This window comes from Gavia stellata, chromosome 2 (assembly GCF_030936135.1).
Source record: "Gavia stellata isolate bGavSte3 chromosome 2, bGavSte3.hap2, whole genome shotgun sequence".
NCBI lineage: Eukaryota > Metazoa > Chordata > Aves > Gaviiformes > Gaviidae > Gavia > Gavia stellata.
The window spans coordinates 28,251,121-28,269,588 of NC_082595.1; the positions used below are offsets into that span (position 1 = coordinate 28,251,121).

Below are 18,468 nucleotides of genomic sequence, written 5' to 3' on the forward strand. Positions count from 1 at the left end.
TATATTGTTCATATAAATGTTAACTTTGGGCTTAGTTCAGATGATTAACAAAACTGACAATATGGAAAATTGAGGAAAATCTCAGTGGCAATATGTCTTTTTGTATGAGGCCAGAGCTAGCCGCATCCAAGCTCACAGGAAAAAGTTCTGGATGGCATCATTCATAGTTGTCCACAGTAACACACTAAATGCAAGTCTGAATTAAAATTACTAGTATATACATATATACATACTTTAAGCAAAGTTTGACCAAATGAAACAAATGTCATGAACACAGCCTTCTCTGATTTGATTTCTGTTTCTTTTGGAGATCTTTTATCCTTTATAAACATTCAGTTCAGCTGTTCAAAGGTCCTATAACCCACTAGGGTGTATGAAGTATCATAGCTTGAGAAAGGAGTATATTCCAAATTACAAATCACATTATTGTACTGTGAGTTTACTCCTAGAAGAATCACTTTCAAAACAGTCTATCCCTACAGAAATTCTTGCATTCACGTGACAGTGATGAAAAGGACTTAGTTACGGTATTGGGCATAGAAGTTAGGAAACATCGAGTTCTTGTTTGCATTTCCAAATTCAAGCTTCATAAAATACAACAAACACAGTTTAGCATTAAATATTAAGAAAGAGAAATTTAAGAATTTAATTTAAGAATGTCATCTCTATTCATATACTGATCATTTAGAAAATAAGTATGTCCAAACTGAAATGTTTTATGCCCTGAAAATGAAAACAATATTTAGATTACTATCTACCATAATCACCCATTGTGCCTTTATATAACAATTATAGTCTTGATTATTTGTGTCATGCTGTAAGAATGAGCATGGGGGAAAGCATTCAAAGAATTTCATTAGTAAAATATTTCTACCTTTTAGAAGTGCAAAAAGAGCACCTACCATACTGAATCGATTTTTGGCTAGCGCAATTAGCTCTTGGTCTCCAGGAGCACAGATGTTTAGGCCAATGGGAAGTAATCTCTTCAGTGCTGCCACAATGAGAGAGGTCTGCATAGAGTACCGGTCACCTTTTCGCTTCATCTTCTTCCTCTCCTGGTCAGAAACTGCTGCCTGCAGCAAAAAACAAAGTTGAAAAAAAAATCCAATATTAAATAAAAGACTTGTACGAGCAACTTTGTACTCGTCTCTGGTTTGACAATTTCCTTACTACCTATACAGCTGTAACCATATCCAATGGAACTGCCATTATATCATTGCCAATATTTTGCACCAACATCTTGAAAGTCCACTGTGTTTCTCAAACAACTGTTTTGATTCTCAACCCAGTGTTTTCAAGAGATATTGTTACCAAAAAAAAAAAAAAAAAAAAAAGTGCTTCTCTGGAGTTCTCCTGTCTCCTTCCCCCTCTGCAAAGAGAAAAATATAAAAATCTTTACACTACCTTGGACATCTTAGATTTGGTGTCACTGATAAGGAAAGACATGTTGTTGATTTCATTTTGTACCACAAAGTTCTGCTCTTCTCTTTTGAAATTCTGGAAATATAGAGAAGATCTCAGTTAGAAGCACTTATGATATATGAGGAATCTATCTAAAATTAACAGGAATTTTGTAAAATCCACAAGATGAGACAAGGACAGAAAAAATTAATGGATGATCAATAATGGCCTTGAAGTCCAGCTTTATTTAAATGACATAGCTCAGGGGGTGTGTGTTTTGGGTTTTTTATGTTAGAAAGAAAGAAATGTTTCTCTGTCTATGAAACAGCTATGATAAAAATCTCACTCCTCCTCTAATTCTATATAAAAATATTGTCTGTATTTTCCCTTGCTAGTAAATCATCCATTCCATTTTTTCCCCATTATAAATCCCACTATATTCAGATACATAAGAAACTTTAAATAGAAGACTGAACTTATGAATACACAACTAATTTGATGATCCAGTATCTATCTACTGAGCAACAAGTTTCTGTGCACAGTGATGTTTATAATAGATCTTACAGTCAAATTCAGGCACAAGTACATAAATAATAAGGCATCTTGTTTCCCAAACTTGAGAGAATTTAAGTTATGGTAGAAAAGAAATTTAGTATAGACAACAGTCACAGAATCACAGAATGATAGGGGTTGGAAGGGACCTCTGATGATCATCTAGTCCAACCCCCCCGCCAGAGCAGGTTCACTCAGAGCAGATTGCACAGTAATGCGTCCAGGAGAGTTTTTAATATCTCCAGACAAGGAGACTCCACAACCTCTCTGGGCAGCTGGTTCCAGTGCTCTGCCACCCTCAAAGTAAAGAAGTTCCTCCTCATATTTAGATGGAACTTCCTATGACCAACTTTGTGTCCATTACAGTCCATACAGAAATCCAATGCCTGATGGTATTTAGTCTCTTTTAACTTTTTTCTTCTTTTTGTTCCAGTATTCATATGATTCATGTTTTATTTTTATTTAAGCACTATCAGTGATGGTGCCTGATCAGGTTTTAATGCAGACCCCTTGGTTCTTGCATCTGACCCAGAGGAATCAGACTTGAGAACCAAGGGTAAATTTTGTAGAAGTGGAATTAAGAAGAAATCATTAAGCGGTAAAATCCATGAAATATGAAATAGTATCATCTAGGAAAAAAAAATATTTTATTCGGACAATTACTTGTAAGATATATTTACTACTTCCTTGCTCTTAGAACACTTACTGACTTTCCTTCATTCAATCCAGCTATACACCTAGGCTTAATAATTGAATTATATACCTTTAACTTTTATTAAAGAAACACAAATCTACACTGCAATATAAATTAAGTGACTGTGAATAGAGCTGTACATTTCCTTCAGGAAACCCTTGTTCCACTAGTCATGCTGAGGACTTTTCCACATGATTTTTATCATAACTCTGCCAAGAGGGTCAATCAGACAGACTACTGTACTGTTTAGGAAAATGGACTTTAATGAGACAACTACTACTAATTTAGTAGCCATACATCCTGGTTATAAATAGGCTTTGGGGGTGAAAATAACTGATTGAAAAAAAAAAAAAAAAAGGGTTGGGACACAGACCTAATTGAGCTTTATACATATATATATATACACACACACATAAAAAAAAAAAAAAAAACAAACACAAAAACCAAACCAGAATTCATATGGAAAATATCTACAATCAGTGTTACTATGCTACAAAACACCAATAAACGGGAAGATTTTATGAGATTCATTGACCTATTCTTCTCCACATACCATCAACTACGCTAGCTACTCCAGCATTTCAAAAGTGTCAGAAAACTGAAAGTCATTAATACCTTACCATCTGCAGTTTTGCTTCTGTTATTAAATGTGTTTTCCCAAACACAACCACTAAATAATTGATTTGCCTACTAAGAAACCTAATTAAAACAAGTATTTACCAAGGAATTACTTACATGAGACTTTGACCAGTAAATGAAGACCTCAGCCACCATGCGGAACAATTCTTCTGCTTCAGTGTTGGGCTCTTTCAGCCATTTTGCCCTAAAATTTGGTAAAAGGGTGAAAATGTGGATGGATCCTCACTGGCTTTATGCTTTGAAATCAGTTTTCAAAATTTCACAAGGATACAAGTCAACAAAACCAAGCATGCATGCCTTTAATCCTTTCTGGTAGCAGTGGCTTTTTGATGTCCTATTTCAAAACCCCTAAAATCCTTCTACATTAATCCAACAGATTTGGATTGCACCTTTTTTTTTGGTTTTCTTCTGAAAAAGACCCCAGCTCCTCCTAAGAGTCATAAAGCATCAGCTTAAGCAACTTCAGGATTGGCAGGCTAAATAAAAGCTAGTTTAATTCACTGCTAAGCATACCAAGGGATAAGAGGAGGTATCAATAAACAGGAAGATTTTACGAGATTCATTGACCTATTCCTCTCCACATACCTGTTATAGTCCACAAATCTAATCAACAAAGGGTAGAAGGCATAGAGGTCCCGTGCCAAAGTGGTGAACTCATCTAGGATGAGCAGTTCAGCCTCCGACATGTCACCTCTGCCTTCTGCTCTTAGATGTTCTTCATCCGATACAACCACTGCTGCTTTTTTCTTTAGCTTATCCATCAGTGGCAGGAAGTGTGTCTTTAAGAGCTGTGGCTTCGCTTTGCTTATGATGGGCTGGGAAAACACTATTTAAGGCAATGAATATTATAATATATACCTGGCCACAAAATATAAATAAAAAACTTTAACCTTTCCCATCTTCCTTGGATCTTATTTCTAGGCTACAGAGTAAAATCCTGCCCCCATTGAAATCAGCAGAAGTTTTGCCAAGAATTAAATGTGGTCAGGATTTCACATAGTCAATTCACTTTGTCACTATGAGGGCAGAAATTACAACTTCACAGACTAAGCTTGCAAGATCACAAAACTTGAAATGCCTCTTTACTGGCATTCTGTCAAGATATTGGTATTTGCCTGCATAATTTTATTGAGTAATGTAATGGTATTTATGGGTGGATACATACATAGCTACATAGTGCACACACAAGTTTTCTCAGCCACTGGCTCTTCTTTTGATCCTTGCATTTTAGCTTGAGTGAAGTAGAATTGGAAAGCATGCTTTAGTTATTCGCAAACCTACTGAAACAGCCTGCCTCTATTTCTTATGCACATTAGGACACTGGAAGGCTTCTGTGTAGACAGAAATGAAACTGATTCAACCATCCATCAACCAGCTATTTGAGACTAGTCAGCGCAAGGTTTTTGCAAAAATGCGTATGTAAATTAGCACTTCATCCGGGCCCATTAGTGCAAAACCATTTGTAACATATCCATTAGACTACAAAGAATTTTAAGGATAGCTGGTAACTGCCTAGAGTGCATTACATTACTAACCCTCAAAAGACTAGGAATCCAGACTGCTACCATGAATGAAATTACTACTACAATAAGTCCTGAAAAGTAGTAAGAAAGCGCAATTGAAAAACTGAATTCACAACACTGAAGTCATTTTTCCTTACAGATTGTAACATGAAGAAATAAACTGTTTTTAAACAAATTTTAAGGTGTTATCACAATGAAGTTAATGTAAGGATTCCTAAAATGACATATGCATTTCCACATATCATAGTAATAGGTAAGTTACATATACAGCTTCAAAACAATCTTTTAAGGATCCAGATCTCACACAGAATAGCAAGGAACTGTGTAATGCCTGCAAATGGAAACTCGCTATATAATGAAAATGGGCTAAATAACTATAGTCCTTTAATTCAACATACTGCGAAATGCATATGTACATATTCTGGGGGAAAAAAGGTCTAATGTACTTCTTTTATACTACTTATTACAAGATTAAAACATATTGCTTACACTGCTCTTTCTTTATACTTAGTACTTGTGGTTCATCAAGTTCTGTATTGTTTAAAAACACACAAATATGAGTGTTGTTCTACTCCAGCTTTAACAGGGTAAATACAGAGTAGTTTCGAGTATGTGTGTGTATATATATACACACACACCCCCACATTCTGAATACACACACATGCGCTTGTTTTTTTTGTTTATTTATTTATTTACTTTTACACCTTACCTGCTAATCTCTTCATCCAGGCTCCTTCATCAATACCAAGGTTGTTATAGATGATTTTCAATATGTTACCCAACAGAGTGTTCATGTGCTCTGACGTCAAGGCTGTGCAACACATTTCAGCCTTGTCAGGGTTGTTTTCTGGCCCATGCTCCCACCAGTGTGACATGTAACTACATAGCATAGGCAATATTACTTCCATGATATGTGGCATTTGTGTATAACGAATACCAGACTCTGCCAGTTCCACAATTTCTTCCATTAGTTTCATCAAGGAAGGAATATTTGGGCAAACCTCTTCTACACTAGTAGGCAAATTGAGAACTATTGGAAAAAAAGAAAAACACCAAACCAAAAATCAATAAACTAAGTCATAGAGGGAAAATAATTCGTTTCAATTGCTATTCAGTACAACTTTTGTTTTCTATTTACATGTATGACCTTCTGATCCATGGGAAAAAACCCCACAGCAAAAAAACAGGTACTTTCATACCATTGAGCAATAAATTGTTTATGTATAAGCTTCAGTAATAAAACTTTCTATAATAAAAAGAACTCCTATATGGAAGCTTCAACAATGTAATTATTACAGAATTAATTCAGAGAAATCAGATGCAGTTTGCTGTATTCAAAATAAAGTCTAAATTTCAGAATTTCTTGTAACATAAGCTTTGCAGTTGGGGAAACAAAATGATACAATGAAACATCTCTCTGCAGCACATCAGATGAGACCTGGAATGTTAATAGAAGAAAAAAAAATCATTGCCTGACATAATGAGTAGTGCAGATTCTGGAGGTGAATTTCTGACTGTAAATATTTACTTTTAAGTTATTTGAATTATCAGTTCCTTCCTCTGAAAAGGCACTGCAGTTGCCTTTATTTTTGGAGGCAGTTTCTTTGATCTACAAATAAGTATCTGTAAGCAGAACTATTAGCTCTTGTGTGCTTTATGTGCTGACGCGCACATAAAATGAAATATACGGATATCTATATATTGAAAATTTAGCCTGCAATTTGTGAATCCAAATGTTTATACCAATATCACTTAAGGGCAGCCTTTTTCCCAAAAACAGTCTCTTCTCCTATTTAGACCCAAACACATTTTAAACAGCCATCACAAAGTCTTAATGCAATTTTGGAATTTCAAATTTCTGTTAAAAATCAATGAAAATACAGATGATTGCCTTTCTAGAGGTATTAAAATAGCTAGAATATATATTGGAAGTAAGCATGGCTGTTGCTATTTTCAAGATAAGATACTACAGCTCGTTGAATAAAACTGGTACGCTCCCTTTCTAAGAAATAAAGGTGAAGTTATAAAATGGATGCCATTATAAACTGGCATTTTATACACTGTCATCTATACATATCTGTGATATAATTCACACTCAGCATATATGCACAGTTTGTACAGTTCTACTGTAACTTCTCTTCCATTTACCATAGGAAGAAGTAGTGCATATGACCTTATTCAACAACTATGTTTTAGCATAAGAAACATCAAGAGTTTCAAAATGGAACAAAAAGGTATATGCAAAATAAACATATATAATGTTACTGGAAAGTATCTGTACTGTCTTGTATTTCAAACAAAAAAAAATTCACATACTACTCTGCAGTGTATTTAATTTCTAAGGGTATATTATGTATTTAATACAGGCAAAGGTGTTTTGCTTCAATTGCAAGTATGTATGTTTTAGGGACCCAATATCGCATATGAAAACTGAGGAACTAAAGTTACTGATTAGGATACATAATTTTATCATCAAATATATAATGTTTGAGATACTAAACACGTGCTAAGTCCCATCAATAAATTGATTCCAAAGCGATATTTTGAGAATGGTATCTCAAAATGAAAACATCAGTATCTTTAGAAACGTAAAACGATTGGTTTTACCAGACTTAGCCCATTGATTTAGGAAAGAAATACAACCAAGAGATTGCAAGAAAATTCTTGCACTGTAAAATGTTTGCAAAAATACATGTATTAAGGCAAGCAGCATTTATAGTGAAATTGTGTTATCATAACCATCATGTGAGTTTCTGGAAATACCTGCTCTGTCTCTCGCATTCTTGGTATTGTAAATTGAGTAGATATTATGTTTGTTCAAGTGAGTTTCCAAAAAAGCCACTGGAAAGGCACCTGAGAAAGCAGCCAAGCATTCTCCTAGTGCTGATCGTTGCCTGTGAATTAACAAACATCATTAAGTATACACATCTTTGATGACTGACTACACCTTGGGGTAGTTGTATACCAGCCTTACTTTTATTCTAAGATGAGTTCATCTCAAAGAGACAAGCCACTACCTAATTAGGATCATCAACACAAGAACAGGTAACAGAAATTGAAGTCCAGCAACCCTCTGCTAATATATGAATGAAATGTTAAGACATACAATGTCAAGGGTGGCCTACTTTGCTAAGAGCAATTGAGGAACATGCAGGGAAAACCCAAAGTCATTATAACAATGCCTTCTGTTCTATTACTTTCCTCTCAGCTTTACTGACTTTATAATCTCTGCTATTAAGAAAAAGCTACTGAATAGACCAAGAGACCAAATACAACTATCATTTCATTTGACTGATATAATTTCCTTTTTCTGAGAAATAGTAACAATCAGACCTTGGTCTAGCATGAAAGTCAAGTTCTCCAGAGAGTGAAAAATTGCTTCTATTGACCAATAACTCTGAAAGTTTTGCACAAAAACGTTGCTCTAATCTCTTCAAACACATGACAACTTTTTAATGATAGCCAAAATTCCTTGAGTGTATCAAAATTGTAAAAAGCCTGCCTCTATGTATTGGGTCTGAGTGGCAAGGTTTTGGTAGCGGGGCGGGGCTACAGGGGTGGCTTCTGTGAAAAGCTGGTAGAAGCTTCTCCTATGTCCAATAGAGCAAACACCAGCAGGCTCCAAAACGGACCCGCCACTGGCCAAGGCTGAGCCAGCCAGCAACGGTTGGGATAACATATTTAAGAAAGGGGAAAAACAACTGCACAGCAGCAGCTGGAGAAAAAAGGAGTGAGAATACGTGAGAGAAACAACTCCACAGACACCAAGGTCAGTGAAGAAGGAGGGGGAGGAGGTGCTCCAGGAGCCGGAGCGGAGATTCCCTGGCAGCCCGTGGTGAACACCACGGTGAGGCAGGCTGTCCTCCTGCAGCCCATGGAGGTCCACGGCAGAGCAGATATCCACCTGTAGCCTGTGGAGGACCCCACACCAGAGCAGGTGGATGCCCAAAGAAGGTTGTGATCCTGTGGGAAGCTCACACAGAAGCAAGCTCCTGGCAGGACCTGTGGACCCGTGGAGAGAAGAGCCCACACTGAAACAGGTTTGCTGGCAGGACTTGTGACCCTGTGGGGGACCCACACTGGAGCAGTCTGTTCCTGAAGGACTGCAACCTGTGGAAAGGACCCATGCTGGAGCAGTTCGTGAAGAACTGCAGCCTGTGGGAAGGACACATGCTGCAGAAGTTCGTGGAGAACTGTCTCCCATGGGAGGGACCCCACACTGGAGCAGGGGAAGAATATGAGGAGGAAGGAGTGGCAGAGACAACATGTGATGAACTGACCCCAACCCCCATTCCCCATCCCCCTGTGCTGCTCGGGGAGAGGAGGTAGAGAAAATCGGGAGTGAAGTTGAGCCTGGGAAAAAGGGAGGGATGGGGGGAAGGTGTTTTTATGATTTGTTTTTTCTTTTCTCATTATCCTACTCTGATTTTGATTGGTAATAAATTAAACTAATTTTCCCAAGTCAAGTCTGTTTTGCCCATGACAGTAACGGTGAGTAATCTCCCTGTCCTTATCTCGACCCATGAGCCTTTTGTTACATCTTCTTTCCCCTGTCCAGCTGAGGAAGGAGAGTGATAGTGCAGCTTTGGTGGGCACCTGTCATCCAGCTGGAGTCAACCCAACACACTCTAGGAAGAAGTAGATGATCCCCTGTCACTTCACTTGGGTCCTTCACCGGACATTTGAAACTATTCTTTCTGATTTCCAATTCAGTTGATCAGAGCAGATTTTAGATATGTGAGAAATCCTTAGCTGCTGAAGCTGAGCCACACAGATGACAGAAATCCAGGAGTCCCATGAACTTCCAAGGTAAAAAAAAAAAAAGGCCTCCATACTGATCTTGTAATTTAACAAAATTCATCTTCAGCCTACAGCTTATCTCATTTTAGGAACTTATATTCTTTCTAAATCTAACTCATTAAACTTGATTTTGTTAAATCTAACTTCATTCCTGTTATTATTTATCTTGTTTGCTCCTTTTTCCTTTTTTTCCCTTTACATTAGGTCTTCATAAGCAAAACATACATCCATCGCATACACCTACAAAGAGCATGCTACATGCTTTTCACTTGTGATAATGGTTGTAGACAACCATATACAAAAATTATCACTTACACTGACATATTTCGTCTTAACTACAAACCTCACATCATTTAATTGCCAAATACCAAAACCAATTAATTTCACATTCCTTATGAAATTAGTGAGACCTAGTTTTCCACAGATGTGTATTTTGTTGCTTACAAACATTGGTCCCCACCTTTCTTCACAACGTTTCCTACAATACTGCCACCAAGTAAGCAAGGGTATGTCATGGGGCTGGTCTGGAGTTATGCACAGGTTGATTTGCTAGACAGTGTACAGATATATGAACTAACTAGATTACTGCTGCCAATATCTGAAATGTATGAGTTCTGTTTAGCCTTCCTGCAGAACAGTGCTAGTCACTATAGGGCAACTATTCAGTTTTAAGAACTGAATTATCTAGGTACCTCTATTTTTTGACCAAATATGGTTTACACAGACCAAATGTAACTTGGAGGGAGGTTAGCAAATACATAGATGCGCAAAAAAGCAATTACAAAGCCTCATTTCCCTGGGTAATTGAGCTAGAAAAGAAGTAGTGTTGTATGAGTGACAAATTAAATTAAATTTAGAGTAATGAGAAAGAAATATACATCACAATTAAACAATATATAAGGAGGAATTATAATAATAGCTGAGCTGAATGACATATTTTTACAATTTCCCAGTCAAACCTCAAATCAAGTGATATTTATTGTAAAGTCAGATAATTTTATTTGTAATTTTTGTTTTAATTACAAAATATATTTTGACAAACATATAATGCAACATTTTAAGTGTATTATAATAAATGCAGCTGCATTACACTTAACATCTGAGCACCTTTTTTCTCTTAAGAGAAACCAACAACAACTTCTTCCTATATTAATTTCTGGACTGCATATTCATGAAGCTAAATATAAACACAAGTATTAAAAATAGAGGAACACTTTTTCTTACCGCTCTACGTAGATACTCTTGCTGGTTCCCAAAGCATATAAACTGTCCAATATTCTGTAACAGGAGACCTGAACATCTTCCACTAAAGAGAAGAAGAAAATGATAGGTATAAAGAGATTTTTCTTTGCAATATATTTCTGTAGAATCAAAATACATTTCTTTTGACAATAACTACATTAATAATATTACGCTATTAAAGGTAATCCACAGAAATCACTCTCTAAATACAAAAAGTCTTCTGACCACTGAGTGCCATAGTTTTTATTCAAAACTTCCATTTACTTCAATACCAAGTTACCAGCGAAGACAGTAAACATATTTCACTAGTGCACTAACTTTCTGAAATTAATGTCATACCAACTCTTTATGGATAACATCTAATTGCATAATCTGATAATTTATTAATTTAATAGCTATAAAAAACGTGTCAATGAATCTCTCTGTCTGTAGCACTTAAGAAAGTTTCATAGCAAATCAAATAAAATGCTGAAAGTAAAAAAAACTATTAGGGAACAAATCGATTTACAAATGTAACACGACTGTATAAAATACATTACAAAAGAAAGGCAATCCTGCTAAACAGATATTTAATTCTTTTAATCACAGTTTATATTCTTGTAAATTTAGACACAGATACCAGTTAATAGCAGGTACTTAATTTACACTTCAGACTGACAAAGGATTAAAAAAAAATATATAAATAATCCTTTAGTCCTTACAAATACTTCACCAAAGCATGTTTTGAAATTATCAAATGTTTCAGTCACAAAAGTGTGAGAATAATCTTAACGTCTATTTGAAAAAAATGCTTTTCCAATGTAACCTGTAGTAAAAGTGTAGCAACAGTGTAAGTACCATCAAGAAGGACAACACTCTCACTCCTTCCACATATATTTTTTTCTAGTCTCTCCCACAGTGCTAGTATCTTCCCCCAATATGCAATGAAATGTTGGGAATAAAACAGAACTAAGACTTAACAGGCTGGGAGAGCCTACAAGATAGTGCATCAAAGCTACATAGCCTGGCTCTTTACTATACCATGATTTTAGTTGAGTATTTTTACATAATAAGAGTAACCTCAGGTACACTGACCCACCTTTGTACATGATCACACCATGGAGTACTCTGTACATGTAGCAATACTCTTAGGTACAAGCACCAGGGCAAGATGCTTGTCATCAGAGTAGTACAAATAAGATAATGCTATTCTTAACAACATGTAAAGATAAGTTGTGTGTAAGAAAAATTAGCCTTTCCAACTATGCTCTAGACAAAATAAGTAGGCACAATTTAAATTATTCTTTCTCAGTTTATGAACTGGGTGTTTGACACCAGTGTGATGTATGTAGAATAGCTGATTAAGAATACCAACTTAAGTAATAAATCAAAGGCTAGTTATTAAGTTCAAAAACATGGAATACCAGAGATCAAAAATTGTACAAGGCACGAACATGCTGATGCCTGAAAAAGTGGTTTATGATGAACAAGTGATGTATATGAACCTCACAGATGACTTTTTCTGGATACTGTCACAGACTCCTGAATTTTACAGAAATAATTTAATGAGAAAAGTAGATGTTTACATCTCATCACATTCAAATCCATCAACACAACTCCAAATTTTCAAAAACAGTTCTCTTAATGCTACTTTAAATACTTTTCCAGATTCTAAGAAGAGAAAAAAAGTAATTCTATATTCTTTTCTTCCAGGTCCTTCTCTCACTTATTTCCATAACTGAGTTAGCTATACGGAGCAGAATTGCCTCCTTTAGTGCAGTCTGGACAGCAGAATTCCTATGGAGTTCCTAAAATATATAAAATTAAAGTTTTGTGTTGCAGACTGCAAAATTTTGCCTTGCAGAGACTGGGTTTGGGAAAATAAAGGACACCAAATCTGCCATAACCAGAATCTCTACAGAAATCTCATATACAGAGTCGCATACACATTCCCTTCTCCAGTGCCTGAATTCTTCAGGAGGTCCTTCCACTTTTCCTTAGGATCTAAGATGCACCCACCCAAATTCTCCACTAACTGAAACTGAGTCAAGGTGCATGTAGGATGGAATAACATCATTCCTGTAGTAAAACCTCATTCATAGACAGAGCAAGAAAAATTAACTTATACAAAGTAACTTTTACTGGGACTTTCTTCTTGTGTGAAATCTATGGTAAAGTTATAAACAAAATCAAGCCTTCTGACTGTCTAATCACAGCCACATCTGCTTTAATATTTACACAAAGTGCACTAAAACCTGCAGACTGTTCTAGGTCGATTACAGCAATTTCATTAAATCAATAACAATTTTGTCAAAATGGCATAGGATTTGTCCTTCTCTAATAGAACTGAGAGCCTAGTAATGCTTACTACATGACACTACAGATACTTCAGTGGCACGGACTTCTAAATAATACATACATATCAAATCTTCCCCAAACTGGTGCTGTCCAATATGCTCAAATAATGAAGATAGCACTGGCAGAAGAGCAACTGTGGTATAATTAATTATTTGTGTAACTCCCTTTGGTTGGTTTCTGCTGTGTGTAAACTGGCCTTGCTTAAGATTTTCCATTGTTTTCTCCAGATCCTCAGCAGCATTGTCCAAAAATGCTCTCAATGCCATCTTAACAGATTCCAGACCAGTTTTCATCACAGTCCTGTATATATCATGCAGAAAAAATGAAAAATAATATTCTATTAGATAAGCATGGAATAAAGCCGAGTCTTCGCTTATATGAAATAGATAATAAAGATCTGAAGAAAAATCTATCCTCTTTTGATATTGTAAAATCTTCTCATAGCAGAACAACCTACTGAAAAAAAGTTTCATAGGTATCCTGCAGAACACAAGGATATTTTATCTGGTTTCCATTGAGAAAATAAAGTCCCTTTAAATTTATAAGTTAGGTAAGTGATTTATTTGCCTCAGAGGGAAAAAAAACACTGAACAAAAAACAAGTCTGCAATTTATGACTCTAGGAAGAGAAGAACTATCTCAAGCTAGAATTCAGAAAGTCTTCCCAACCATGACAGTCATATTTCTGCCTCCAGAGTAAGTGCATCAGAAGGGAATGAGTAAAAACAACCAAATCTGTTTAAAAATAAATAAATAAATGCATTGATTAAATAACTATAACACCATAATCAGTTATGTAATGATGTAATCCAGGAGAATTACTAACTTGTTTTAACTAGCTCAATTACAGAGATCCTTTGTTTAAGTAAAGTATCCATTTAGGCATGTGTGAAATAAATTGTATTCTTTTGTAAATTGAGTAACAGTCCAGTTTGTTGGTTTGTTTGACAGAGTGAATATATACCGTTTCAATGGCAATTTTTTTGAAACTTTCATGTAACCTCCATGAATACCTTAATCCCCGTCTTGAGCTATTTTTACATCTCTACCAAGAGCTGAATTGGTGACTTCCACCTGTATCTGTATTCCATCTGTACGACTACATAGAGCATGGACAATTTATGACAAAAAATGATATTGCAACCTGAAGGACTACCATGCAACAGCTGAGCCATATTAATTGACCATGATCATCACTCTACCCCAAAGCAAATGAAAAGTAAAATCTGTTCATTTAAGCCACTGCAAAGATACTGAGAAGAGCTATCTGCATATAATCCAGCCAATTCTTTGAGAGTAAATGCAAAGTGAAAAAAGTTATCTTAAAGTACTATGGAGGTAGTTTAAACTCTGATGTTTTGTTTCACAACTGCAAAGATCCAAAAGTCAACTATCAGCACAGATAGTTGACCGTACAGTTAATGAAAAGCAACACATTACCCTCCAACATTTCAAGACTGTCTCATCCATAAACCTCACAATGGCTCAAGCAGCTCAATTTAACTTAAAAGTACCACTGCATTCGGTATAAAGGGGTTTTAATGTTCAAATTAGAACCTGAATTAACTTTGCGATGAAGACACTCTATTGAGACAGATTTACTGCACTCCATGTGCATTTAACTCCTGAATTTTTTGATTAAGCAGTGTAAGCAAAAGAATAAAGTATTTCTAAGGTTATTGTGGTTTCGGGAAGGTCACATGATTAAAACCAGATGCACTAACATCCAGCAGTTCCTGGACACCATCGATGTGAACTGAAGTTGAAAGTGTAACCTACAAATATTGTTCTGCCAAAGCCTAGTAATTAACTAGTAATTAACCTACTTTGCAATGGGAATTCTTTTTAGTACTATAACTTCTTCAGTTTTTCAATTCTGTAGCCTTACACAGGTAGCCCAACTCTGACTGCACATTATTTTATTAAGTGATTTTCTTCGTACTTTAGAAAATATATTCAGTATTACCTCGCATCCAAGGTCTGGCCCAGTATGTGAAGACAGTTGACTATTGATGTTGCATCATTTCCTAAACAGGGAAGAAAATTATCCACCAATTAAGCTAAGCATACTGTACAGCATACCTACACTCTGCCAACTGTATCTCTGGTTTTAATGAAAGAGTAAATGACATAGCAGAAGAGCAATTGAACTTCCACATAATTTTAACATTCAAGTTAAAAAACATGCAGTTTGTTGTCTTAGCCTTGTTTACACAAATGCAGTAACTAGAGGCAGTAAAGCATCTCTCATCAAACAGCTGAGGCAGTCAAGATGGAAGCACTTAAACGTGGGGTTAATTAGAGCTGCAGTGTATTGTCTGGTTTTCATTTAAGTTCTATAAATTTTGCTTTAACTGATTCAAGTTTATCTGAACATTTATCTTCCCCCTCTCAGTAACATAAAAGCTGTTAATTTTCACAAGCTGCTATTGCAGGAAGAGAACATTTATATAAAACGTCATCAAAAAGGTTAACTCCCTGGTGTTACCAATAGGCTGCAGCCATTTATAGCAGGATCGGGTGTGGCCCACGTGAGTAACAGTCTCTGACGTAATATGCATCTCCCATAATAAATTTTTTTTTTCACACTTACATATGTAAAAAGAACTTACACACAACATGCCTTGTATGCATATGTACATCCCAAGATGTTGCCATGTACAAGCCACCTCTAAGTTCACTTTTAAATCCAGGCCAGATTTATGCTACACAAATTTGACCCACAGCTTATTTTTTTCTTAATCTAAATCTCTGCAAAAATGAAAATACCTTTTCTTGTTTCTCCATGTATTTAAAGTTTCTCAATAAAAAAAAAAAAGAAGAAACATATTGAATGTTTAAGTTAAGATAGATTTCTGAAAATACTGTTATTTGCATGCAATGTAATATACTTTCTCACTGGTAGTTATTTCACTTGAAAATATAGGCAAAAATACAACTAAAATTAGTAACTGTTTCAGTGAAATAGAGATTTAGAAAGATAAATTGCAAGGAAGGAGTGGGAGGTTTATTGCAGCACTGAGAAAGTTGTTATATGCTATCAAATTAGGAGGCATTATTGTGGTGTTCATCCACAGTAGATTAAACAAACCTGAACCACAGCTTCCATGGCTGCCCATAGCCAGGCAGCCCCACCCGCTTTGCACTGGCACTGGCGGTCATGCAATGATACAGTGAGCAGATGAGAAAGCTGAGGTGGCCTAAATAAATCCTACCAAAAAAACCACCCCAAAAGATTAAGTTTTTTGTCAGCTCCTGACTTTTTTCCTTACTATTTTACTGCTCTGGTGATACGAATGCCAGTATTGATGAAGAAGAGAGTGCAGCACTGTGCTAATGACACCAGGGATGGAGGGAAGTACTCAGAGTGACCCAGACTTGGACTGTGGATTAGACTGTCATGAAATAGTATCTTAACGTTCGTCGTGCAGGCTTGTATACGCTGCTACAGTGCAGTACAGAGATGCTCACTCCAGTTCCCTGCAAATTTACATTGGCAATCTATTTATACCATGTCGACACATTTCAAGGGCCATATATTTATCAGGAATCAGATACTTCATATGTTGCAACTGGATGGAAGGGTCAGAAATTCATCTGGTTATTCTGAAAACCAGACAAGCTTTTAGGCATATCCCTGTAGCAGATGCTGCAGTGTGGTTGGTTCCACAGGCTGGGATATCAGAGCAGAATTCAGTGACCATGGTAACTGCAGCCCCCTTCAATCTAAACTGATTGACATACTAGAGTTTGGCCAGTTTTATACATATAATGCAGCCCCCTTCAATCTAAACTGATTGACATACTAGAGTTTGGCCAGTTTTATACATATAATGCTAAAAACAGACTTTCAAAACTATCATTAAACTTCTTTTCCGGAATGTGTCCTTCAGGCAGGATTTGTTACAGAATCTTAGAAAATGCAATTTGCTATGAAAGACAGGTTTAGGTTCAGTGGAAATTCTGTGTCTTGCTTTTGTTTAATGTCATGAATTTAGTTGTTTTCACTGTGTTTCTAAAACAAAACCCCACAAAAAAGTATCTTTTAATATTTTACCTTAAAATGCCACAGTTTAAAAAAAATCCTTTTAAATTGAACATTTCAAGAATCAGTTTGCTTCCAACCTGAGGTCAGAAGTCAATTTCAGAAGGCTACCTTTTTTTAAACTGAGTTATGAAACCTAAAATGAGAGACTTTCTAATGAAACTACTTTTATTACTATTGCCAATATTTCACAGTGTATAAATGTGCCTTAATTAAATTAAAAATAATCTTTTTTTAATCAATTAAAAATGTTCTTGGTTTTCAGAAGCCTGAAAACACTCCAATGTAGAAATGAACGTGCAGTATATAAAATTTCATTACATCATGAAAGGGGAGCAGGTGATAAGTAAAATTCAAGAGGATAAAAACTAAAAGCTGTTCCTTAAAGGAACTCTTCACAAAACTCAAAAAAATAGCGGCTGGACATATGCAAATACTAAACCACATGAGTTCAAGAGGTTTTAAGGCTAAAAGTATCCCAGGAGCTAGTATAAATATTAGGTTGATGGTTGGATAACTGTTCAGCATGTATTACCAATACAGTTGATCACATGAACTACACAACTGAGATTCTTTAATAATCTGAGGTTCAGTCCTACATATTTTAGAAAGCTGTATTATTGCATCAGCAGGGAAGAACTGTTGCTGTATTGCAAAGTGCTATGGATATTGATTCCAGGGTGCCTCACTGGAAGGACACTTATAAATTCAGGATGTCATTAGGCAGAGAAAGCCTTCTGTTTCTTTTTAGGAACTCCTCTGATTAATTTCTCTAAGTTCCCAAAAATGAGTGAGCAAAACCAGGCATTTCTTATCTGATGTCTTACCCAGCTAATTTTTGTTTCAGATTGCATGGGTGTGTATTACTGATACGATGATTTTTTTAAAAAATTACTTACATACTTATATAGAAAGAATGCCTTACTGGAGATTTAAACAATATAAAAAGTTAATTAAACCAGTTATAATTTTTTTTTTTTAAATTGAGAAAATATAAATTCAAATGCTCAATTCACCAAAATTATTCACTAAAAACTTTCAAATTCAGCCCATTAATAACGATGAACGTAAATCAATACAGTGTTACTGATGCACAGCTACAGCTCTCAAACAGTAAATTATTGGGGTCAAAATCTACTTTCACAGTTTAAGAAATAATAATTCCATGCTGAATTACAATTCCATAATCTCAGTGACACTCTTAGATATCAAATGTGATTAACTGTTTAAGTTCAC

At 35.7% G+C, this 18,468-nt stretch overlaps 1 protein-coding gene across 1 annotated transcript in view; it reads right to left on the reverse strand.

The window, feature by feature from the left end:
* Positions 1–18,468, reverse strand: part of RYR2 (ryanodine receptor 2) — a 443,307-nt gene that overhangs the window by 84,508 nt on the left and 340,331 nt on the right. Inside the window, exons 64-72 of the mRNA XM_059830672.1 lie at positions 15,154–15,214; positions 13,250–13,488; positions 10,834–10,915; positions 7,573–7,703; positions 5,519–5,839; positions 3,872–4,112; positions 3,383–3,470; positions 1,405–1,497; positions 903–1,073 (exon numbers count right to left, since the gene is read on the reverse strand). Coding sequence (XP_059686655.1) covers positions 903–1,073; positions 1,405–1,497; positions 3,383–3,470; positions 3,872–4,112; positions 5,519–5,839; positions 7,573–7,703; positions 10,834–10,915; positions 13,250–13,488; positions 15,154–15,214 — 1,427 coding nt within the window. The remainder of the gene's footprint in view (positions 1–902; positions 1,074–1,404; positions 1,498–3,382; positions 3,471–3,871; positions 4,113–5,518; positions 5,840–7,572; positions 7,704–10,833; positions 10,916–13,249; positions 13,489–15,153; positions 15,215–18,468) is intronic.